At 38.8% G+C, this 26771-nt stretch overlaps 1 protein-coding gene across 13 annotated transcripts in view; it reads right to left on the reverse strand.

Moving 5' to 3' along the window:
• CELF2 (CUGBP Elav-like family member 2) overlaps window positions 1-26771 on the reverse strand; it is a 374581-nt gene that overhangs the window by 223731 nt on the left and 124079 nt on the right. For 12 of the 13 annotated variants that reach the window (XM_069978742.1, XM_069978756.1, XM_069978747.1 and 9 more), the window contains exon 2: window positions 14114-14310. In XM_069978742.1, coding sequence (XP_069834843.1) covers window positions 14114-14310 — 197 coding nt within the window. Of the gene's footprint in view, window positions 1-14113; window positions 14311-14444; window positions 14455-26771 lie in introns of those variants that run through there. The other variant, XM_069978749.1, reaches the window with a different exon arrangement.

The raw sequence follows: 26771 nt of genomic DNA on the forward strand, positions 1-26771 counted from the left end.
AAGGCTTCCTTCTTATCTGTGACCGCCTATAAAATCCAGATCAGCTGTCCTATGTGTTAATACCAGGGTAACTACTGCTGTATGTTTATAGTACTGCAGAGCGATCTCCCACTCCCTCCTCCCTTTAGCTTAGAGCCCTTTTACAAAGAAAGATTATCTAACAGATTATCTGCCAAAGATTTGAAGCCAAAGCCAGGACTGGATTTGAAAAAAGGAGAAATCCCAGGCTTTCCTTTATGACCTGATCTCTGTTTATAGTCTGTTCCTGGTTTTGGCTTCAAATCTTTGGCAGATAATCTGTCAGGTAATCTTTCTGTGTAAAAGGGCCCTTAGTGTAACCCAATCCTTGCTATGCTGATGCTATTTCTGCTGTTTACCACCCTGTAAACCCAGTGAACTAGTAACCCCTTCTTCCCCCACATGCCATCTAGTTCTGTACTGTGTAAATCATCCCCCTGCATAGTGTAGCTAGGTTTAGTACAGTGCACTTTCTACAGCATTATGTTATGGTATAGCTGAGGGGAGTATGTACCTTAATTTAGGCATTAACTTACCCATAAATGTTGAAAAAACAGAAGTCTGCGACCACTAAATACCCTCATCCGATATAAAGTTCTCTTAAACAGTCAGCAGCATCAAGACTTTTCCCCTATACTGTATGTACTCCATTATAGTGACTGAAAGATTCGGAAACAACATGGCATATGTAATGGATATAAGACAACAGCAAATACAATCCATGATCAATCAGCTTTCATGTATAATATTAACCCTACATTTTACACAAAGTATCTACTTCAAGTTCTGGCATTGTCCGCCTCTAAGTGACTTCTGCTCATATAGTGTGAATTTAGTGTTAAGCTCAATCATGTATTCATATAAAACACACAAAATTATATTCTGTAATTTAACAATAAGCATGCTTACACAGTCTACAGTGGAGTGGAGAAGTCATTGCTTTTGTTTACTTGCGATGAGTTCATTGCTGCTGTTCTTTTTCATAAATATTGGAGAATGTTTTTGTGACCCATTTACAAAGTTCTAGTTCCACATATCCTACTAGTTAAACAAGGTGCAGAGCAAACTTTCTCCACCTAAATTCTGCCCATTATGTCATTCACTGTCAAATCTGCCACAAAATAAAGCATCATTCCTAAAACACTAGCAACTGTAACCAACAAGAAAAACAGGAGAAAGGAAATGTGTAAGAAGGCCAACCAGCATTTTTTTGCATTTACTTGTCTAACTTTACATACTTATGCAGAACCTTACGAGAAACATTATTATTTATAAATGTGCAAATTTAAAAACCGAAAATTTACTGTAACTGGCACCTAATGTCATAGACCAAAATAAGTCTCAGGGCATTTACATGCATGTGTTCTCAAATCCATCAGTGTAAGAATCTCTATCTACTATCTCTATTAATATCTCTACTACAACCTGATACATAATAAAATAGATGGAGGACAGGCACTATGCACAGTACCTATGTAAGATGGAGCTACTGGACTAAAATGCGCTGTCTGTGTAGAAGATCAGAAAAGAATAGCTACTATAGAACCACTAAACCACTAAAAGAGGCTGCCATGCTCCTCTATAGTGCTGGGCAGCCTCCCCCACCATATTGTATATAAAAATATACAGTACATGGAGGGAATAGGACCCTGCTCCGTATAGCGCTGTGTGGCATCACTTGATCGGACTAGAGGATCGTGAACTTCAAGGCCCTGCAGTTCCTGACACAAGTATTGGTGGTTACAGCAGGGCAAACAATGAAGCATCAATCAATCAATCAAATTTTATATGGCAGTCTATGGCTATATGCACACAGCATTCTTTTTTAGGCTATGTTCACACTACGTTAGAGACCGGCCATTCTCTGGCTGGATCATCTCAGCCTGCATCAGAGCTTCCCATAGCCCACAGTGAAGCAAGCGGCCGGAGCCGCTTGCTTCACTGTCTGAACTGACAGGTCTTTCTGCGGCCGGAATTCACTGAATTCCACTCGCAGAAAACTGACATGTCAGTTTTTTCCGGTGCCGCACGGGATACCGGCCGGAGTGCATACGATCTGTGTACGCTGTGGCTGGGATCCCATTAAAAATAAAGCTATATCCCACCCCGCAAAACTACGGCCGCAGTTCTGCGGTGAGAACTATGGCCGTAGTTTTACGTAGTGTGAACATAGCCTTAGAAAAGAACAGAAGCTGATTGTAATGAAATCAGCATCCATTCTTTTTTGCAGTGGCGGCATTGCATTGAATTCACTTCACTGCCGCCCACTGTGGGCCTACATTGTTAAAATGAACATGCCTATTATTTCCGGACGCTGTTCACACAATGTAAGGTACGGCCAGCGGCCATACTTAACATTGTAGTCATGGTTAATTGATTTGCGGACACACCCAATGGTGCTTGCAATTCAATTGTAAAAAGGTAAAGGCCCTATTCCACCAACAGATCTGACAGATTATCTGCCAAAGATTTGAAGCCAAACCCAGGAGTGGATTTGAAAAGAGGAGAAATCCAGCCTTTCCTTTATGACCTGTTCTCTGTTTATAGTCTGTTGCAGGGTTTGGCTTCAAATCTTTGGCAGATAATCTGTCTTCAGATCTGTTGGTGGAATAGGGCCTTAACGTTCCTGCAGTATTACAAAGGCCGGTGAAACCAGTAAATAGATCCCATCAGTATAAGACAATAGCAGCTCCCTGTGGAATTACCTCTTCAGGCTGAGTTCACACTATGTATATTTCAGGCTGTATTTGGTCCTCATGTCAGGTCCTCATAGCAACCAAAACCAGGAGTGGATTGAAAACCCAGAAAGGATATGTTCACACAATGTTGAAACTGAGTGGATGGCCGCCATATAACGGTAAATAACTTCCATTATTTCAATATAACAGCCGTTGTTTTAAAATAACAGCAAATATTTGCCATTAAATGACGGCCATCCACTCAATTACAACATTATGTGAACATAGCCTTTCTGTGTTTTTAATCCACTCCTGGTTTTGGTTGCTATACAGCCTCAAACATACAGCCTCAAATATACGTAGTGTGAACCCAGCCTCAAAGACCAAAGAGTATGCTTAGTAATAAATTACATTCATCTCAAGGACAGGCCCTGTCTATTGTTGTCTTTATCCATAGGGCTTGCAGTAAAATCTATCTCTAAATGCCGTCAAAAACAACTCAGGCAAGATGGCAGTTTCCATAATGTACAATGTGCAAAAGAATAAAATAAAAGAAATTACAGTCAGAAAATGGAAACAAATAATAATAATAAAAGAACAAGTAGGTATGATGTACAAACAATGAGGTTATTACAAGGTCTGACCTTGTTTTATTTTTTATCTTTTTGTTGTCTTTCTATTTATAAAGTACCAGTCTATAAAAGTCATGTATAAGATTATATACATAATTGTGTTAATTACAATAGACAAGTTACTGTAGTCTGAATTACCCTACTTTTGTTATGTGAGCGGTAATTTCTTCCTGAAGCCCTTAACCAAATCTGTCAACTTAATAGAAATCTCTGACAAATTACTATTATATGTGGTCATATTCGTTAAAATACAATCAATCAATTCCAGCTGCCTGGCCTCAGAATAAAGCTACTATAGTAGTTGGAGATAAAAATAAAAAGTCCATTAAAATATTTGAGTAATACTCTAACAAACAGTAAAAGTCTCCAGGGAACGCTGTCTGATTACTAATGGCAGCTTTCCAGCTTTTTGGTTGTGTAGAAACTCAGCCGCTAGGAAAGGCAAAGTTCTGCATTGCAATCTCTGAAAAAGTCTTTATATGCTTTACTTTTCAACAGTGCCATCTAATATTGCTATTATAAGATCTATGATACACCCTAAAATGAACATGTTATATATGATACACCTTAAGGCTGGGTTCACACTATGTATATTTGAGGCTGTATTTGTGAGGCTGTATAGCAACCAAAACCAGGAGTGAATTGAAAACACAGAAAGGCTCTGTTCACATAATGTTGTAATTGAGTGGATGGCCATCATTTAATGGCAAATATTTGCTGTTATTTTAAAACAACGGCTGTGGTATTGAAATAATGGCCGTTATTTACTGTTATATGGCGGCCATCCACTCAATTTCAACATTGTGTGAACAGATCCTTTCTGTGTTTTCAATCCACTCCTGGTTTTGGTTGCTATGAGGACCTGACATGAGGACCAAATACAGCCTCAAATATACATAGTGTGAACCCAGCCTTAATAAGCTTATACCAATTTTTAGATTTGCATACAGCATGTGACTCTTGTTTCACTTGGTTTGAAGGGCTTATCCCAAAATACCCCATCATAGGTAAAGGAACCAAGAGCTTGGGGCCCCTCAAATCAGCTAGTTATCCCCTAGCTATCTTGTGGGTAGGGAACAACTTTGCATGCAGGGATAACTCCTTTAAAGAAGTGTGATGGACCGATGTAAAAGTGAATGAGCAATAAAAATTAAGGCTATGTTCATACAACGTCAAAAATAGAGAAAAGGCGCCCAATTTCACTATTTTAAAAAATGCCAGTTTTTGCCGCAATTTAACTGACTTAATTGGCAATTCACTGAAGTCAATTGGAAGACGGATGTCCAATGCACACAATGCATTGAATAACGGACGTTTTTGCCGCGGACGTCCAAATAATGAACATGATCATTATTTTCGGATGTCTTTTGCAAACAGCGGACTTTTTTTATTAGTTGTTCACGCACAGTTTTTCATTTGGCACCGTTCTTTCTCTGTTTTTACTATTAAATTCAATGGACTTTTCAATTAAGCCACACCCAAATGGCAATTAGTAACCCCAAACTAGAATAATGTACTAACACCAGTAATTGCACTAAGGGGAGGCTAGACAGCTAAATGACGCTTGTTATTTTAAACTCAAAATAACGGGCCTTATTTTAAACGGAGCTGAAAAAAATGTTGTGTGAACATAGCCTAACAAAGGCAAATGAAGCCTATGAAGCAATAGCCTATAGGAACCAATCATATTCCAACTTTGATTGCCTAATCTGAATTAAGAGAATTGAAGCTTTTATCTCATAGGCTGCCACGAGTAACTGTTCCAGTTTAGTTAAGTTTTGCTCTAGTGTCGGTACTTTTTCCCATATGACAAACCTAATTCTGTAAAGACCTATCAGCATTCTCTGCTCACTGAGCCCCTCAGTCCTTGTATTAAAGATAATTATTTATAAATTACCTATCTGTTCATATAAGCAGCTAGCCCTATGCCTTGCTAAGGTCTCATCATACTCTCATGTAGTTTAACATTGGTGAATAACAGAGTAATTGTATCTAAATACTGTAGACCATGCAACACTCACGTTATGGGAAAAGACCAGTAATCCTACAATGGTGGATACAATATTACAAATAACATTGTAATAATAAAGTAAAAATATAAATTAATCTTTTTTTTTTTTTTTGCCAAAACATAAACTGTACTTCGAAGCAACCAATTCTTTCCTAAACTCTGAATAGAAAGTTAAGAAACTTTACTGTTACTGATTTTTAGTTACACTAACAAACATCAATATGCCTGAAACCCAAATGGTCACATTTGTCCAAAACAACCAATCACAGACCAGCTTTCATACATTAATGATCTCTGCTAAAATAAAAGATGAGCTGGGATTGGTTGTTTCGGACAAAACCTGATCGGTTTCAGGCAAATTTATATATCTGGGTCAGTCTGTTTTCTTCTCCATTCCTGCCTAAAGTTTAATTTAGCATTCTTCTCATTTCTAGCTACAAGGGGGCTGAGGATTGTAAATTCATGCAACTTCTTATTATTCATGTTTATATATAGAAACAATATACGTTTAGGAACTACATTTGGTGCAATAAAATTAATGGGCCTGCTGGCAATACATCAGTCTACATCAGCAAACCATTTTTACAGCTTGCTGGTGCATATATGCATAAAACAAGCTCAGCTTTCATTTGCTCACATTGCATTGGTTAAATGAAAGCTGAGTTTTGTCTGGTTTCTATCGGCAACAGAGAGGATCTTACTATAAGGTCCCCTTTAAATGTCCCAAAAATTTGTCTGGATTTCTTATCAGAAAATCTAGATGAATTTCTGGACTCCAAGGGGTACATTAGTCATGGACACCCTTCAGGATTTTTACTGAAGGGTGTCTGTTCTGGAAAATAGGTCAGGAAATTGTAGACCTTGTCCTATTTTTGTTTGGAATTCTGGCACGGATGCCCCCTTAGAAGTCTATAGGACCAGAGGAATCCCGGATGCTTTCCACCAGGAAAGCGTCCGGAATTCTGGATTGGTTGAGACCCCCCCCACACACACACACATACACCTCCACCACCACCAGCAGTTATACCCACAACCGGACATCAGCGGACCTCAGCACCCTTGCACCAACCATTAACCCCTTTGGGACCTCTCACCCACCCTTGGGACTGGGAATGCAGGCATCAGGACTGAGGACTAGAGAAGGCCATATCAGGAACAAGGACAAGTGAGATTAACCATATAGAAATACAACTCCCACCATGTCCTGCTAACAGTCATGGCGGGGGCTGTAGTTTTGCTGTAGGTTGTAGAAGCTTATGTTCAATCATCACTTCTTAGTTTATTTCTATTTTTATAACTGAAAGAAGTCTCTGAATCCATTTCACATACTTGGCCTGTACTACAGACCCCCCTTACCCCACCCTTACAGTACAGTCAAGCTGTTTGGTCACATGTCTAATGGAGATATGCTGTTGTCTGTATGCAGATCCAATATTTTACATCGTGTCAAACATTAAATTTTGCCTCAAGACATGAACAAATCACATGTAGTCCATAGCTGTCTCTCATGTAATCTAAAGTAGAAAAAAAGACGACATGAATATCACCAAATAATCACTTTCTGAAACTGCTTGTTTTATACTGTTTGCTTCTTGAAACTGAGCCCTGCTTGAGCTGCAGGGTTCTGCTGCTGCCACATATCGCAGTCTGTTGGGCACCATATGCAGGAAAGGAGGCCTCTTGAAGGAGACTACCTCTGCAATATTCCATTAAGCATGTCATAATTTTCTTTCTGTTTTGTATGATATACAGAGGCTCTATGTAGCTCTATAGGTGATCTATTAGGGCGGCTCCATACAAAATGGAGATCCAATACATCCAAGTGTCTTAATCCTAGCAGGATGAATCCCCATGGAAAAAAAAGACCTTTTTATAGGTTCTTTATATTACTCCTATATTTTATAGCTATATTTTATAGCTTCATCACACTATGTATATTTCAGGCTGTATTTGGTCCTCATGTCAGGTCCTCATAGCAACCAAAACCAGGAGTGGATTGAAAACCCAGAAAGGATCTGTTCACACAATGTTGAAATTGAGTGGATGGCCGCCATATAACGGTAAATAACTTCCATTATTTCAATATAACAGCCGTTGTTTTAAAATAACAGCAAATATTTGCCATTAAATGACGGCCATCCACTCAATTACAACATTATGTGAACATAGCCTTTCTGTGTTTTCAATCCACTCCTTGTTTTGGTTGCTATACAGCCTCAAACATACAGCCTCAAATATACGTAGTGTGAACCCAGCCTCAGACTGCAAGCTAAGAACAATATGTGTAATGTAAAAAGTAACAATGTGTATAGCCGAAATAAGTATGAAATGGTTCTGTCTATAATTCTCTAGAGTTCAAACAATATAGTTATGTAGATACAGAACATAATATCACATTAACCCAGATATCAAATGCTACTAAAAATGAATTGCTGTAGCTCAAAATCTAAATTGGACTACAGTTCTGAATAAATGCTATCACACTGAATCTTCTGGAGAGGTGAAATGTATTAAAACAAGTGACATGGAATTAAACGAATCAAACATATTACACAAAATGCAGTTCGGTAAGCACAATTTTTCTGTGGCTTGGGAGCCGAGCCTATTTTCTCATAGATGGATTTCACTTACTTTCAAATAAATTACTTTAGCCATTGTTGTGATTTGAAATGCCAAATAGAAATTTAATACCCAAAATACGCCAAACCATTTTCTTTACATGAAATATATTTAAGAGATCAATTGGAAAACAAAGAGATTCTCCAGGGGGAAATCAGATGGCAACAAAAGGTTAAATCATCCAGATGATTTAACCATTTCATGGTGGCATTGCATAGATATGCTTTATCATGTTGCCAGCGGATAAAGGAAATGTATCGGACATTTATTCACCTAATTTAAGTGCAAATCAATGATACATTTTGCATAATGATAAAAAAGTTTTTTTTTGTTACTTTTTGCAAATCTACAAGAGGCATGTATCAAAGTCTGTGCCTAGTGCACACATTTTTGTAAAAAAAAAAAAAAAACACAATTTTTGTGCAAAGCCTCGACTTGCAAAAACAATTGTGCAGTATTTTTTTTTTTTTACTTTCTGCACCTTGCTTGCCAAGTGGGTGCAAATGGGTGCAGTATTTCACAGGGGGAGGTGTGTCTTCCCTATGTGCAACATTTATTGTAATTCACACTCCAGCCAGACATAAATTATGGACAAAATCTAGGTTTGGGGCGGGAGTAAATTTCTGAGGTTTGCCCCTCTTGATAAAGCCAGCAGCGTGGAAACAGAGTAATTTGAAATGACAGCAGCGCGTAAAACACTGGTCTTGACAAATTCCACCCTAAGCCTATGTTCGCACATCAAGATGACGTGTAAACAAAGCTTAAGGGTATGTTCACATTGAGTAAAACAGGCGGAGTTCTGCGGCAGAGCTCCCACCACGTAATCCTGCCTGTCTCAGTGTGTCACGTGCCTCCACTCTACGCCGATCTCAGCTCAAAGAAATGCCATGTCAATTCTTTGAGAAGAGAGCGGAGGTGCGTGTGGTATCCCATTGACACACTAAAGCAGGAGGGATCCTATGGCGGAGTCCGTGACGGGGCTCCGCCTTTTTTACTGAGCTGGTAAATTAATATTGTACAATATTGTACAATAAAGCCATATAAATGTTACTATGTTACATTTGGTTTGCAGTATGAGGCTGTATTCACACAATTTTTTTTTATTATTATTATTATTATTATTATTATTATTATTTTACTGCCATAAATAAACAGCAGTGGCCAAAAAAAAAAAAAAAAAAGCACTTTTGATAACATGTTTAGCAAGATTCAGTGAGTGACTGTGATAAATTTGGCACATCTTTACACTTTATGCTATCTGCGTATTAGACAGTATTAGTAAATCTGCCCCTTTGGCTGTATAGGGGCCCAAAAGGACAATATACAGTAACTAAATCTAAAAAAAATAAATGAAGAAAGGGCTATAAAACTATTATTATATATTCAGAGAGTAGATTTTTATTGTATATTTAGTACTAGATATAGAGAAACATTGGATAGGGTAAAAAGTCGATTAGCTACAGTACAGTAAGTTGGAAAGCTTTAGATTTTACTTGGGGTTACGGATCATTTTATTTCAGATGTTCGGGCACACTTGTATAAGTAGAATTATTCATAGTTCAGGCCAAGAGTGAGTTAAGGTAATATTGATATAAAGCAGAGGTAATTGATGCGAGTAAAATGTTAAAGTGCTTTATATTACAGTACTTCTCTTTGGTAAAATCATAGTAATTGAAAAATCATGGTCTAGACTAGAAAATGCATTATAAATACTTGATGGTGAATGGTGAAAAGGACAGGAATAACTATGAGATACCTGAATATATAGAACTTCAGCTACTGGTAGCATGGTTGAGACTTATATGAACGTAAAACAAAAAAAGACTACATTTAATTTACCAAAGAACAACGGTACACACATTTACCTTCCTTTATACTACAGAATGAAAGCAAAGCCTGTGGTCCAGCCTTCTAATAAAGGAGTTGTCTAGAACTAGAAACAATTCTCAAAAGGCTCACACTGACTACCTGACCAATCCTCTGTTGCTGCCATTTACATGGAGACCAGTCCCCACTGAGCAGTGCACATAAACACTGTGATGGTGCTCAGTCCTTTTTGGCTTCTGCTCCATGTCTTTACACCAGAAGATGGCTACTCAGCCAATTGCTGGCTATGGCTGGTCACATCTGTATCAAGACATAGAGAAGGAAAAGCTGACCAACAAGGACTGAGCACCATCACGATGGCAGCGGCACAGGGATCGGGCAGGTTAGCATAACTTAGTTTTTATTTTTAAAGTGTACCGTTGTTTGTAAAAACTTTTGACATGTCACAGACCCGTGTTCAGACTCGTACTTATGAGTAGAACAAGTGGGAGAGAACACGCTGTAGCACGGTCCACTCCCATTCTGTGTTAGAAAAAAGAATCAGGCTCACAATGTAAGTCTATGGAGCCCAACTCTCCCGATTGTTACCGATCTTAGTGTTCAGACCTGGACTGATCAAAAACCTTTGACATATCTCTATGACATGTCAAAAGTTTTAACAAACAACAATTTACCTTTAAACCAACGTGAGCACTTTGAATTTTTTTTCTAGAAACCGGACATTGTTTTTACCCCATTCACTTTAAATAACTTACTGTTTATGTTTTCATTGGGTGCATTTCCCTTTAAAAGCATATAGGAGGACATTTATGAAGTCCAGTGTTTTTTACGCCGGGCTAACAAATGTCCCCGCAGCTCCGGAGCTCAAAATATTCACAAGGACAGGCTCCGTGCGATCGGGATTTCAGTATCATTTTTCCACCAGAAAAATGATAAATGCGGTGCATGCAGAGGCTGCGCCCCCTCTGCATGCAGCCACACCCCCCGTAATGCCCCCTCTCTGCCCCACTGGCGAAGGTGGTGCAGATGGGGCAGATGCAAGAAAAATATTTGCAAAAATACCATTTGCAAATATTTTTACGCCGATCTGTACCATCAGCGCCGAATCTAACCTGCTTATAGCCAACCATAGCACCGGGGACGCTGAGGAGGAGGAGGGTATGTTTCTTAGCTTCCTCTTTGGCGCCAGTCCTGCACTGTTAGTCAGAGTAATCTTCGCTTAGGAGCACTGCCCGCATCATCATCTGGCTTGCTCCTCCATTGTTTATCATTAGAAGGGACAGGCCGGATGACGCAGCAGTGCTCCTAAGGGTACTCCAGAGCAGAGTTTACCCCAACTAACAGTGCAGGACTGGTACCGAGGAGGAAGGTAAGACACATACCTTCCTCCTCAGTGTCCCGGGTGCTATAGGGGGCTATCAGCAGGTTAGATTCGGCTAACCTGCTGACAGTTCCCCTTTAAAAGCAAACTGTTCTCATTCATAGAAACATAGAAACATAGAAGATTGTCGGCAGAAAAAGACCACTGGGTCTATCTAGTCTGCCCTTTCAGTATTTTCTTTCTTATTATCTTAGGATAGATGTATGTTTATCCCAGGCGTGTTTAAATTCTGTTATTGTAGATTTACCAACCACCTCTGCTGGAGGTTTGTTCCAGGTATCTACTACTCTTTCAGTAAACTAATATTTTCTCACATTGCTTCTGATCTTCTTCTGTCAGCCCTCAGTAAAGCCATGCTGGTTTGGATCCAGCTAATCCAGTTCAGCTCAATAAATGTTGTTCGTAAGGGTATATAGGTGGGTTGCCATGCTCCATTGGGTTTTTCAGTTTATCATTTTTTCAAGGTTGTGCTCAACCCCTGTGCTATCACTAAATTGCCTGTAGAAGCAGTAACATTTGTGTAACCACTGTTTTCTATGCGAGAAACAGAAAAAGACAAAATAATTCAGCTTCAGATCATGGAGGCAGGCCGGGGCACATTTAGTATTTTCTGACCAGCCTTATGCTCCATTATTCCTCTACTAGCACACACTATTAGTGGTATTATTGTATCAATCAGCTCTTCTCTACTATTCCTGTTGTGTGTATTTTACATTTGTGCTGATTTGCCTGCTGCCAGGGATGAACGTTGAATTTTAATGCTGACTTCTAATGAGCCAAATCTGGCGATTGAACAAGTGAATAGGGTCAAGCCATCTTCCATTTTATCTCAGACACATGAAATTATAGGGCACATTCATTTCTCCCCTTCCTGCTCCTTAGGTTAAAATGGAAATGAGAAATAACAAGGTTAAGCCTGATCTAAGAACGATAACAGACCTTGTAAGTCTCATGAAAGTGAAATGGAAGATGTCAATATCTAAAGCATGCAGCTCTCCTAATCTCCCGGATAAACTAACAGGATGAAGAAGGGCTGTCATCCATGAGAAAGAGCATGCAGGTACTGCAGTCAGGAGACAAGATATCTTTCCATGTAAGCCCTCTTAGAGCTAAATCCAATTCCACTGGGTACCAAATAACTATAAGATCTCCACCTTTATTCTAACCACTTTCAGGCCACTACTAGAATTCACTGCATTTTGGCCATGAACATGTTAAAGCTCTAGTTGATCACATTGTACTTGCATTGTTTCTCTTCCTTTTTCCCTTACCCCAGAGAAACACATGACTCAACGCATTACACAACTGACTGGAAAACTAGCTAATCTGAGATCATTTATGAATGCAGAATACAAACAAAACTGATATTCACTCACAACAGTTGCTAGATAGAAAAACTGTACACAGGAGCAAACCATTTTCGATTTTAGAAACTGGCATCACTTAAATTTCTAAATTGCAACTGAAATTATTGTGATTTCACAAAAAGTTTTTTTTTTTATTTCACAATATTTCAGGTTTTGCACAGGACTGCTTTAACTTTAGAACATTTGGAGTATGTTAACATAGGGTGGATGGGAATATATGCTGTCTGCAACAGATGAATTACCTGCAGACTGTAGAGTATGGTAGAAAGGTGAAGTGTGAAAAGAGAGGAAGCAGTCGTGCAGAGAGATATGGGGTGGTGTGTGTGTGTTGGGGGGGGGTAGAAAAGTGAGAAGAAGGGAGGAGAAATGGAGGAATCAGGGGAGAGAAAGACAAATGAAGGAGTCAGATGAGGGATGGAGTAGTGGAAGAAGAGGGAGAACTATTGGGTGGAGGGAGGGGAGTAAGAACAAGAGAAGGGCAGAAGTTAGGAAGGGAAAGCTGAAAGGAGAGGAAAAAGGAAAGAAAGGCTGGAGTGGGAGTGACATAAATTAAGCTCACAATGGAAGTTTTTAGGAGCTAGCAGAGGAATTCTGCTGATGGCTCCTTGAGATGTAGTATTTGTAGACGGTTAAAGGTGTTCTTGAGAGTCCTATGCCGCAGCTTCCATTGGCTAAATAGAGGGAGAAGGAGCAGGGGGGACAGCAGTGTATTGGAGGTTCTAGGGACATTGGTGTCCCTCCAATCCTGCAAGACTAAGGTGTCTTGTTCTGCTGTGCAGGTTCCACATACTTAAACCTAGCCTATGGCATACATCCTAACTTCTAAAAGAAACCAGAAAACCAAAGACATGACCAGTAGAGATGAGCGAACCGGGTTCAGGTTCGAGTCTATCCGAACCCGAACTTTCGGTATTTTATTAGCTGGGGCTGCTGAACTTGGATAAAGCTCTAAGGTTGTCTGGAAAACATGGATACAGCCAATGACTATATCCATGTTTTCCACATAGCCTTAGGGGTTTATCCAAGTTCAGCAGCCACCGCTAATCAAATGCCGAAAGTTCGGGTTCGGATCGACTCGAGCATGCTCGAGGTTCGCTCATCTCTAATGACCAGTAAATTATAAAAACAAAGCATCCCTGCTGCCTCCTAAACATTGCACTAGGACTAGAAATAAACCTGGAATATTTTGTGTTAATCTCTGTAACAGATCGTCTTTAGAATACAACATTAGCTTTTACCCTCTCTGAATGAAAACCCTAAATGCTCTTTCTTTGGCAACTATTCCGTTTGAAAATGTCACATGAAAAGTATTACACTTTATTACTCAGGAATGAAGAACAACAGCATAAGACTTTCAAGAGTCTGAAGTCAGCATGAATACATGTCTTTCTATGATAGATTACACAATCTCTGTACATTTCTTTTACGCAACCTCTGAGTCTCTCATACTTTAAGCCTAATCGCAAATAAACTTCAATTTCACGATCACCCCTTTGTCACATGTTCATCAGACTCTATACACTAAAAATATAGCGGAAACAGACTACAAGCCACGGTTATGTGAAGATATATATCATTACCTTTGCTTTGGGGCGGATTCTGACTTCTGTCTCGTAGGACATTGATTTGATAGACGGCTCCGTAAGGCTCAAAAAGGTCTTTGAGTTCTTTTTCTGACCATGAACGTGGGATCTGACCAACAAACATCTTAATGGCATCTGGGTCTGGCTGGTCTGAGTGATCCAAAGCTCCATTCATCTTGTTGGTTGTTCCGTTACTGTGGAGGAGGAAGAAGTATAAAAGAGTTATTATAACTGACAGTATAAATCAAATGTCTGGCCAAAACAGGTGCTGTGTGGAGAAAGGTCCTCAAAAGTAAATGAAGGTTACATCTTCTAGTCTCCAACTTACATCTTATATAATCAGCAGAGGAGATGTCAGAAATATCAGAAATGGTGGCCAAGTCTAGATTTCAATAACTACTAGACATCTTATGGCAAAGTATAAAGCTAGCTCATCATGTTGTTACATTGCAATATACTGCTGCTTGAGCTTCAAGAAATAAAATGCATTTGCCTTAGTTTGCTTCTAAGGCAGCATAAAAGAAAAGCCGGTTCTGGTAATAAAGTCATATGAAAAGAATATGAAACACTTGGCAATCTGTCAAATGACTAATGCAAGATGCCAGTGATGAATCTGTAGATTGTGTGAAGCCTCCATGTGTGCATTAAATTAGTCTAACTTTCCCCAGAATGCTGGAAATGGCTTTATACTGCTGATCTGATCCCACTCGCTCTCTGTGCAAGGAATGAGTGAGCCTGAGAAATTTAGCCCACTGTTTGTTGAACAAAGGCTTCGATTCACAAGCAGAAGTGTGGAAAGCAGAAAACTTTCAGAATCCTGTTTGAAATGTGATGTGTGAGAACCTTTTTGCTGTCTCAAAACTATTTTTAAAGCAGTGCGCTAAGATGAAAAATGCTTCATGTGAGCAAGGAACATCAGTTGTAACTATGGCACATTGCTTTATCTCAGCTGGGCATATATATATATACTCTATATATATGAGTGAGAAAATGAAAGAGTGAAACAGATGGGGACACACAGAGGCAGAGCACTTTAACTGTCAGGGATGAATTCTGCTATTGTTCGCCTATTAATACGCCCTGAATGCCAGTTAACATTTCTAATACGCCTCCATTATGCCACACTTTCTTTAAGATGTTATGTTGAAGGAAGAGAGTGTATGCTAATGCAAATAAAAGCAAATGCACTTTAGAAAATTCAGTGTAGGCAGCACTTCATATCTCACTGGATAAAGAGATCAAATACAACACGAGTAAAAACTGAGAACTGATGATGGAAAGCAAACAAAATCTGCAACAGAATCAAAATTGAGTACCACCAGAATGTCTGGTATCAAGGCCCCATCATTCTGGGCTTCAATTGACCAATACTGCCAACATATAAATAAACAGATGTAACCACTGCCCACATTAGTGCAACACTGTGGTACTACATTAAACTAGCACATTGTGTACGGCAGCCCAGAGATGCCCAGTGAATGTGTACGGCAGCCCAGAGATGCTCAGTGAGTGTGAACGGCAGCCCAGAGATGCCCAGTGAATATGTATGGCAGCCCAAAGATGCCCAGTGAATGTGTACGGCAGCCCAGAGATGCCCAGTGAACGTGTACGGCAGCCCACAGATGCCAGTGAACGTGCATGGCAGCCCACAGATGCCCAGTGAATGTGTACAGTAGCCTAGAGATGCCCAGTGAATGTGTACAGCAGCCTAGAGATGCCCAGTGAATGTGTACAGCAGCCTAGAGATGCCCAGTGAATGTGTACAGCAGCCTAGAGATGCCCATTGAATGTGTACGGTAGCTCAGAGATGCAAAGGGAATGTGCTTGGCTGCTAAGAGTCGCCCAGTGAAATTGCATGGCAGCCCAGAGATTAGCAGTGATGCTGTATGCCCCCAGTTTACTCACTAAATTTACAAAATATTACATCCTTAACAACTACATCTGTTACAGTAGGGTGGGTGCTGTTGTACACAGATGAGCCAATGTAAAGTGAGTAACAATGTATACAGGACCATGTGCTTCACCACTTAGTATACAGGAAAATGTAGCTTGGCCTTTCATAGTAGTTGTTCCTTCATTACATATTTTATGGTGCGTTATGCAAACAGCCCAGCACAGTGCCTCATGATAAGAGTACCATGCCACCAGTAATGTTGGTGGTGGTTATATAGGTTCCTATTCTATTAATCATCATGATATACTCAGGGGAATTTCACACATGCTATTTAAAGAAGCATTAATTTATGTAGAGTAAACCAATCTATGGCCAAGCTGTTAGTTTCAGCCACATATATTGTAGTTTTGCTTATCTATGACTGTTTTTTCTTGGATCAATAAAATAATTATTGTGCATAAAGCTGGCCTATGCGCTTTTGCCTTACAAAGAATTTACTGTACATGTTTAACTACCCAGAGCTATGGTCATAACATTTTTTGTTATCTATAGCTGATCAAATGTGATAAAAACAAGAATGGTTTCCTTCGTATGTCCACATGCAGGCTAGCTACAATATAGTATATAGTTATTCAGAGAAAAAAAATATATAAAATTTTTTTTTTATTCATTTCAGTAATTAATAGAAAGCATATTACATTGAATATAAACAGTATTTTTTATTTGTTTTTACTATTTACAGAAATGTTGGAAATGTTGGAAAAAATGGGTTTATTATCTCATTTGGCATGGTATTGTAAGATGTTAGATATAGGCTATGTTTCCACGTTTTTTCTTGTCCGTTTTAATTTTTTTTAAAATTATGTCAGTTTTAGTCCAGACTGACATTTCTCATTTCACTGTTTGGCAATCTGCAATGACGACTGTTGGTACATTATTCTAGTTTAGTTGGTGTGGTTTGGGTGTGTCTTTAATCGAAAAGTCCACTGAATTTAATAGTAAAGATGGTAAAAGGACGGTGAGAAAAGAAGAAACTAAAAAATAACGTCCGTTGTTTGCAAAAGATGTCAGAAAATAATTGTTATGATCATTGACGTCTACGCATACAACGTCCATTATTTAATACACTGTGTTCATTGGGCAGCCATCATTCCACTGACTTCAATGTATTCCATTGAGGTCAAGAAAAATGCAGCAATAATGGGTGTCTTTTTAAAAAGAAATAATGGAGGCGTTTTCTTTTTTCTTTTAACAGTGTGAACAGAGCCATAAAAGGAAGAAAAACACAGATGAGATTTGCTAGTAGGTTAAACCTACTTTAGCCAGCAATATAAGATATATTATATGGAGTTTCTTAGGACTTCATTAGGTCTCTACTGCAGCTATTGATGGGCAGAGACATATAATTAAACAGAAGGTTATATATTACATTGCCCAATCTGAGTTCTCAGCATGTAATTCCAGTAAATACATAATGACTCACAATTGCTATATATAAACTCCTACACTATATAACCTTCTTGATTATACTTAAATCCTTGTTAGATGCCACCCATCAATGATTTCACACCATTAGCAGCTAACTGTACGTAGTGGCCTAGTTGACTTTGTCATCATCAGTACAAATGATTTCTACTGGCAATACATTGTCATACTGGGAATTACTAGTTCTTTATCCTACTTTTATATGTCAGCTGCTTTCCCCGTGCTTGTTACTTGATTAAACTGACTTATGTTTGGCATTATCTGTAGTGATACATCTTGTGTGTTATGCCCGTTTCCATCAGTAGCCTACAATACAGATCTCAAATACAATGACTAATGTATTCTGTGAGCCTAAACCTCATTCATCAATGTACTTTAGGAAAAGTAATCACAGCATCGAGGTGCCTCCTACCTACAATACAGCAAAAAATAGCTAATACCAGCAAAGTAATATAAGAAAGGGGGTTGGGGGAACATTCATTCCTCGTGAAAAAGTCAAGCCGTAGCCTGTTACAGTAAGTCAAATAAGGTATAGCAAAAAATGTATGTTTTATGTAGAATAATATTCCCTTTAACAAAGTATGACATATTAAAAATAAGCTATCTCCCTAAGGCTATTTACTAAGTAGCAGCAGGCTACATGCTATCTCACCACCTGGAATGACCCCCCTGTGGCTATGTTATGATTAGAACATGGAACTAACTCTTTAGTTGCGACAACTGAATGGTGTAGGGTAGTTTTCTATACAATGTGTATTAATTATTTACCTTACCCTCTGGTTTTCTATATCCATTAGTATCATACAATTTTATTAACACATCATTATATGGTCCATAGGCAAGGTGGACTCTTGTAACAAACGACTAAGATAAAAATGATGCAACACAGAATCCATAAATCCATAATTCATTCAGGACTGGATGTGTAATTGCACGTCAATTATTGCGGTGCATTCCCGTTCGTGGACGTACAGTTAGCTGTGTCAGTGCCATCAATGACGGTTCTCAGGTGTCAGGGATAGCTGCAATTGGATCCCGGCAGTTAACCCTACAGATGCTGCGATCAGTGCTATTCTCTTCTTGAATTTTCTCTCTGTTCACCATTGGGGCTGTGAAAAGCAATGGCACAGCCCTGAGTGTAGCTGTGACAACCGGAGTCCTCCTTGAGACCTTCAGTGCCATAGCTACGGAAGCTGATCAGGCTCATGGTGTACTTTCAGTCCAAAAGCCTAGGGCAGCATGTGCTGGAAGTGCAGCATAAGCTGCACCCATCAGAAATAATCTACTCTACAGGAACAGGGACTTCTGACTTTGACAGATTCCTTTCTCATGTAGATACTTTGGGTGGGTAATTGCAGGGCAATCAGGACACTTCAAGGTCCAAATCCAAAACTAAATCTGACAAATTCACTGAAAGAAATCTCAGTAGATTCACTTTAATTTTCAGACATTTATACCAGATATCTCCTTCTCCAAAGAAAGTGTATTTTTGTATGTATATGATAAATGGAAACATAACTGTTTTTTGTTTTTTTATTTGATCATAGAAAGTGCAAAGATCTCAAACACCATGTTCATGAGTCACCCAGGATTCTGCCTAAGAAATACTCTGCAGCCACTGAGAAATGGGGGGTATAACTTAAAAGACTTCCAGAGGGCTTATGAGAACACCATTGCTTTGTCATGCTTCAGTTGTTTCCTTACCTAGGTTAAAGATGTCCAGAATGACGGACTAATGACGCATATGGTATTGGCGGGTGGGAGATAGTAAAAAGCTAATAACAAAATGCAATTTTTGATGGCAGGGAAGTACATATAGCTATTTACCAATCATTGTTCACGAACACAATAGATCTGCATAACAAGAATTACATAAAAAATCTTTTTAATTTCTCCTCATATTCTTCAAATACTAAATTTGGAAAGCGTTTCGTACAAAAATACAAATGCATTAGAACTTTGAACACACAAGAAGTTTCACATACTGTATAGTACAGAACAGAAAATAAAAATCAATAGGACAAGTATCCTCTGTTTTCATAAGATCTGCTCTTTATTAGACAAGATCTAGGCAATTTAGACAATCTCTAGACTCCAGCTTTGTTTATAACAAAGATTTCCATTGGGGTTAAGGTTATTGAGACCATCGATCGGCTGCAAGAGAGAAAGTCCTACAAGCTTCCTATTTAGATGAATACTTGTTATTAGACACATAGAGAAAGAAGAAAACAAATAATAATCTCCACATTCAGCTTACTTTGTCATTTTACTGTGCAGTAGCGGCTATTGTGAGAAGAAAAGCTGGGAACATGGATCTTTACACTGCAATCTCGAGCCATAACATTTCTAAGACTCTTGCAGAGGAAGCATCCCAGCTCTATAAATATCTTAATGCTATGTGTGTTCAGGCTCCTAACTGCACTATATAAACCCTTTAAATTGGCAGTAATGTATTATATCTAATTATTATATTTTCCTTTGTGATGTAACATTGTACAGAGAGGGAATTTTGCAGTTTTCATGCCATGTTTTTTCAGCTTTTTACGATCGAACAGCTATACTATGAAGAAATTCCCTGAAAATAATGAACATAATGAAACCAATATATTCTTTAGTGCACAGCAGCAATGTCACCTATCATGCCCCCTCTTCCTGTGTGTCCTGTATGTCAACTGTACAAGAAAGGCAGTGTTCATGTTGGTGTTCACAGGGGGTTTACAGGACCCATGATGGATTGGATGAATGTGTTATTATCCATTTTGCAGAAAATCATAAATGTGCTCATACACCTTGTACTGAAGGCAAACCTACTGGCACCAAACCTTCATGTGTTTGGGAAAAACGGAGAGGTAACTGTCAGCCGAGAGAATACTCAGCAATCATTGAAAATATATACCTAGCTTAATGCCATTGTTTTAAAATAAAGCAGATTTCCATTAAAAAAGCACATAGTCTGTGATGCCAGTCTTAACAGTTCCCTATTCTTTACTGAACATTTTGGCAAGGGCATAGCTTTTCCTATGTCATAGCTATTAGGACATCCACTAAAGAATGTATGTTAGGTATAATTTGCAGCAAGCCTAGTAATAGTATTTCAAAGGCTACAAATGGGAAGATAACTTATTGTGGTGAACAATTGAAGACTAACATTTTAAAGAGGAACTTTCAGCAGGTCAGACAAATCTAACCTGCTGATAGCCCCCTATATTGCTCGGGAAGCAGAGGAGGAAGGTATGTGTGTTACCTTCCTCCTTGGCGCCAGTCCTGCGCTGTTAGTTGGAGTAATCTTTACTCCGGTGCACTTAGGAGCACTGCTATGACATTGGGCCACTCCTTCTAATGATAATCAATAGAGCGGGCTGGCCAGGTGATGCGCTGGTGCTCCTAACAGTGAAACACATACCTCCTTCCTCAACATCCCAGCAGCTAGAAGGGGCTATCAGCAGGTAGTTAGTTCCCCTTTAAAGAACAAATCTGACAGTACCAGGTCCCAATTTTTGCTGATTTTTTTTTTATCATGAAGAAAATTGAAACTGAATATAAATAAAAAAAATATTTTGAAAGATCACAGACTCAATGCCAACTAATGGTCTTGGTGAAAATCCTGCTGTCAGCATCTTGTAAACATGGGCAAGACACTTTATCTCCCTTTGCCTAAGGCAGCAAAACACAGATTGTCAGCTTTGCAGGGTGGATTCCTACACTCTATTCCCATTGCCAAGCACAGTATGCCACTAACTATATTGTAATTGGGAAACACATTGAGTCTCATAAGGGATCATGGGAAATTTTTTATATTGTTAGTTAATGTTGTCATTACTGTATTAAATGCATATGTGAGGCTACAAGCCTGAAATAACCATGGAGTCAACCTTTAATTGTTAAACTCTATGTTCATTGTAAGTACATATGTTTATTGTCTACATGGAAAAGAGGTAAAATGTGAATAGTGGAGAAGGATGAAAGTGATGGAAATATTCTGACATTCTGCAGTAAGAAGTGGTAAGAAATAGTGCACATATGTATAACTGAAAATATGGGCGGTAGAGATATATAGGGGATTAGAGGGATCTGTGATATTGACAGAGCCGCATCATCATTGCCTGCTCGCAAATGTCAAGTGCCAGGAAGAGAAACTTATTATTATTGTAAGCAGCTCTTGAATGGCATGATTGAATGCTCATCCATAACTTACATGGCTTTACTAAATCCCCCATCCTCACCCCCAAATATGCTAGGTTATGTTAGGTTTCCCCAAACTAACTCAAACTACACGTATTTGCTATTTTTCTTCAAATGTCAGCATTTTGATACATAGTTTTTAGTTAATACAGATGTTCAGTTTAACACATAAATGCTGTTCCATGAGAACCTGTCAAATAAAAAATAGGAAAGGTGTGTTTAAATATCTAGTATGAAGTTATCACACTTTTAGGCTATGGTCACATGGAAAAAAAACAAAAACAAAATATGGCTGGAAAGTAAGGAAAAAATCTCTGAGGATACATGCACCCTGTGGAATGGTGACGAATAACCCGCCGTGCATTCCGCAGCTCGCGCCCGCGAGCTGCTGAATGCACGATGGGTTATCCCGTCTCCGCCCGTGTCATAGACTCCATTCTATGCATGGGTGGATTTTGCCCTCCGTCCAAAGAATGAACACGTTCATTCTTTGGACGGACGACGGATGAATGGAGTCTATGACACAGGCAGAGCCACGCGCACCTACCTCAGTCCGCTGGCGGGTGCGAGCTGCGGAATGCACAATGGGTTATCTGTCGCCATTCCGCAGTGTGCACGTACCCTAATAATGTGCTACAATCAGGGTTGTCAAACTGGGGGCCCTCCAACTGTTGCAAAACCACAATTTTCATCGTACCTGGACAGCCAAAGATGATGGGAATTAAGTTTGGGAGGAGTTGGAGGGTCGGCAGTTTGACACTCATGTGCTACATTAATGTCTGAGGGAAAATGTCTATCTATACACACATTGTTAAAACAAACATTATTTTTTGAAATGTGAGCACAGGCGGACTATTATTTCCATAGATTTTAACGTAACACAATATTAGATTTAAAATATGGACACTATTACTGCCATATTTTGCTATGTGAACATTGCCTAAGAACTGTACTGAATAGAAAATGCATCCATACAAAATCTCTATATAATGAGTCCATGCACATACACAGTATGTTGAAAGGCAATTTGGTTTTCGGTGGCAATTAACAATATACTGTTGCATGTATTCAGAACTGAGCAGGCTCATTTATTTGCTCAGAAAAGAAAGCCGTGTATTGAACAGATGGAATTAATGTCATGACAGAGATATTACTTATGGAAGAAATACTAAAGCACTCTTTATCCAACAGTAGCTATGTGTATGTGTGTGGCAGGCTTGAGTCAATGTCCAATTTAGCTTACTGGACCTGCAAGCCACCAACACTTCATTTTAATCACTGACAAGGTAATTCATCTTATTATTGAAGAGGAGCCTGGAGCACAGATTATGGTGCTGGTAAACTAGTTATTACAATGGAAGGGACAGTCATATAGCTGCATTCTTTCTTAAAAATAAAATAAAAAAATGTAGTTCATGAAACAATACAGTATATTCTATATGAATTTGTCATGCCTTTCTATGTGCGGACTATAGTAGGTTTGTATGCAGTCCTATGGAAAATGGTAGATTGCAGATGGTAACATACTGACACTTGTGTCAAATAACACGTTCAGCAAGACCTGATCTTTAACATAGGTTAAGGGGTAAAATAGGGCGATTGAAGTTACATCCCCAGACAGGGTAAAAGCATAATGTGAAGTGTTTATGTTAAAGGGCATGTGCGATAAAAATAAGCTATTGTTTAAGTCAAGTTTATCGAGGGAATGTATTGTCTTCCCAATGCTTTGGCATAGGTGTCAGTTATTACACACTGCATATTCTTGCTTACTGTGCGTAAAATTTACTATTAGGCATAGATGCATAGATAATCTTTACACAATTGTTGCCTAAAACAGCTTGACTAAAAAAACTACGCAAAAAAACCCTGCAAATGATGAATCTGCTGAAAGGGGTAGATAATCTGAAACCACACCTACTCCGGGTGCAGAAAAACCTGGAAAAAAATAGGTGAATGTGGTGTAAACAGGAGAAATCTAGCTAATTTGCCTTGATAAATATTGTGTAAAAAAATACACTGTGCAAATACTTGGTATACTTGATATTAGCCCCAAAAAAATTGAATTCTGAAATCATGCAATTTTCATTTTGCATACTAAGCATAACAATAAGATTACACTTTATAATAAGCTTAAAAAAATAAAAATAAAAGCCCTGAAATAATACACACCAATTGTCTACCACTATCCTTTGTAAAAACAAAAAACAAAAAAAACCTGCTTATTAGAGTAACTCTTTGTCTTCACCTCTCTGCAGCTCTGGTCTCTTCTCTTTATGTTGGCAAAAGTTGGCAAGTGCCCATGGTGGATCCCATGTTGTCTGGGGTCCACACACACACAGATCTGCATAACTACTGTCAAAGACGTGTCACTGTCAGGTCCTTTGCCTCTCCAGCTACATTCCACTGCAGCCAAGTGCAACAGATGGCTCCCCCTGGTGACTGGAGGCAGCCAAAGCACTCAGCATTAGAGTGATACCAGCGGGACTCCCCAACCTGTGTGTGAGAGCACACTAACCAAACCTTATAGTTTGGGGGGGGGGGGGGAGGGAGGAGTCTTTTGAGAGTGATTCCTTTAGAGGTGTCAACTTTCCTTGATGAGGTAAAGTATTCTATCACTGATGGCCCACTCAACCAATCAGTGCTCTGTCCCACCACAGGAGGTAGATGATTTACAAATGTACAAAGGTATCAGTGTACCTGGTGGAAGAGACAGCAACAGAACTTGTGTGTCCACCACTGGAGGCTGCAAAAAGTGGACCCAGAAATAAGAACAGTACCATTGACTTCAATGTAAGGTATTGCATAACAGAAACAGGCTACATTTTTTAATTGCTATGGATGTATTTTATACATACTGTTTTTTAATTGCTATGGATAAAAAAAATGTATTTTATACATACTGTTGAAATACTCACAATTTTGGTCACATATCTGTCACAGAGTATACTTGTCATTGCTTGATCAAACATATCAAGAACCCAAAAGGGGAAGTTACTATAGTTATGAGAAACTGTATGACTGGACATCACATGCACAACATCTTGTGGAGAGGAAGAGTGATGTGGGAATCTAGTTACATGTATTTATACTATGCTGTTGCTTGTACAGTCTTGGAACACTGTAATAAATGTTGTTATACAGTATGTGGAGGTGTTATACTGTACAATGAGCAAGCGTAACAATAAAACGACTGGAAGGTAATTGTAATTCATGACCTTGGCAACTGTCAAGGAGTGAAAAGGAAGTTGAAGGAGTGAAAATGAAAAAATGCACTAAAAAAACTCACAAAATCACTATTACCAAAGCCAAATATACAGTATGTGGTATTATTGTTAAGGCTGATCAGTGTATGGCTATGTTTTTTCCCCCCCGTTTTTTTTTATTTTTTAAAATGACATCTGTCATTTTGATTTCCAAAGTACGTCAGTCATTTTGCAGTTTGGACGTACATTTTAACAACGATGGCTGTTGGTACATTATTCAAAATAACTTCTGTAATAATGTCTGTAAATAATTTTTATGAACATTAATTTGATGCCTGTGCAAACAAAACGTCTGTTATGTAATAAACTGTGTGCATTGGGCGGCCGTCATTGCATTGACTTAAATGCATTCCATTGACGTCAATTTAAAAGAAAAAGAGGATACCTTTTTCTTTTATTTTTACTCGGTGTGAACATAGCCTATAAAAGTAAAGGGATTATAAGTGCATTAAAAAAATCTATCTATCTATCTATCTATCTATCTATCTATAATCTATCTATCTAATTTTAGAGTTTTCCTTTGAGAACTATTAGGAAGCTGTTTATTTTACAAAAAAAAACTTCTTGTGTTTAAACCGTTTCTCTTGTTTTGATGCAGTTACGCTTGTGGTTTTGAAAATGAGAAGTAGAACAATTTATGCTGAACATGTAAAGTCAGATGACATGACAGATGGCAATAATAGGAATCTAAGGGTTTAAAGCAAATATCCAGTAGTAATCACTGGTCGCAAGTTTAAGATGGACTTAAAAGCAGTGTTTATAGTTGCCATTGCTGTTTCATAAATAAAAATAGAATTATTGCGAGCTGTGAAGGGCATTTCAACTTAAAACATCACTGGGATTTCAAAAGATATTTCAGAGAAGCTAAAGATAAGAACGTTACACTGATCATCATTTTGAAGTCTGCGTAACAGACAGTTCTTTAATGCATGATGTTGATGAGGTTTTCATCCAAACACTTCAGTTTTTTTTTAAGTCATGACAAAACACAAAAGTTGGCAATTTTCCCAAAAAAAATCCTCTGACTTATCTGCTGTTGATAAGAGCATGTGTGTGGTGGCTTATCATTCAAATATATTTTTCATCACAGCATAAAAGAAACACAGCAACAGTTTTATGGTTACAGTTTTTCAAACCATTAAAGGGGTTGGCCACTTTATATTAAAATAGTTCAGTGTACAGTATTAGTAGGTGTACTCACTGTATATACTGACAGCAGCTCCCTGTGTGCTTCATATAACTAAAATCAGACTGCCCTTCTCTAGGCTGCACTGCCCTGCTCTGTGGTGAGGCTGTCCATAAGATGGCCAGCATGGAGAAGCATGTGACCATGCCCAGCCCTCCATTGTCCACCACTGTATATACCTATGGAGGACACTGAAGGCGCGGCATGGTCACATGCTCCTCCATGTCGGCCATTTTATGGACAGCTTCACCACAGAGCAGGACAGCACAGCCTGGAGGAGGGGAGTCTGATATTAGCTTTATGAGGGAAACAGGGAGGTGCTGTCAGTAAGGGCAGTGAGTACAGTTACTAATACTGTACACTGAGAAGTTTTACTATAAAGTTGCCAACCCCTTAAACTAACTGCATAGTCAGGAGTGTGGTTGCTTCTTCTAATAAGTATCATAGTCTTTTCCTATAAGGTTTGGCCCTTTCAGTTACACCCATAGCTTACTGTGACGGAGTGTTTGCTAAGATGGAGGCTCTGATGGGAGCAAAACCGGGAGTAATTCCTTATTGGTGCCTGCAGTATTTGAAAGAGATGTCTATCTATCTATCTATCTATCTATCTATCTTAAGTGAATATAATTTTAAAATGTCCATAAA

Source organism: Dendropsophus ebraccatus, chromosome 1 (genome assembly GCF_027789765.1).
Source record: "Dendropsophus ebraccatus isolate aDenEbr1 chromosome 1, aDenEbr1.pat, whole genome shotgun sequence".
NCBI classification, from domain to species: Eukaryota; Metazoa; Chordata; class Amphibia; order Anura; family Hylidae; genus Dendropsophus; species Dendropsophus ebraccatus.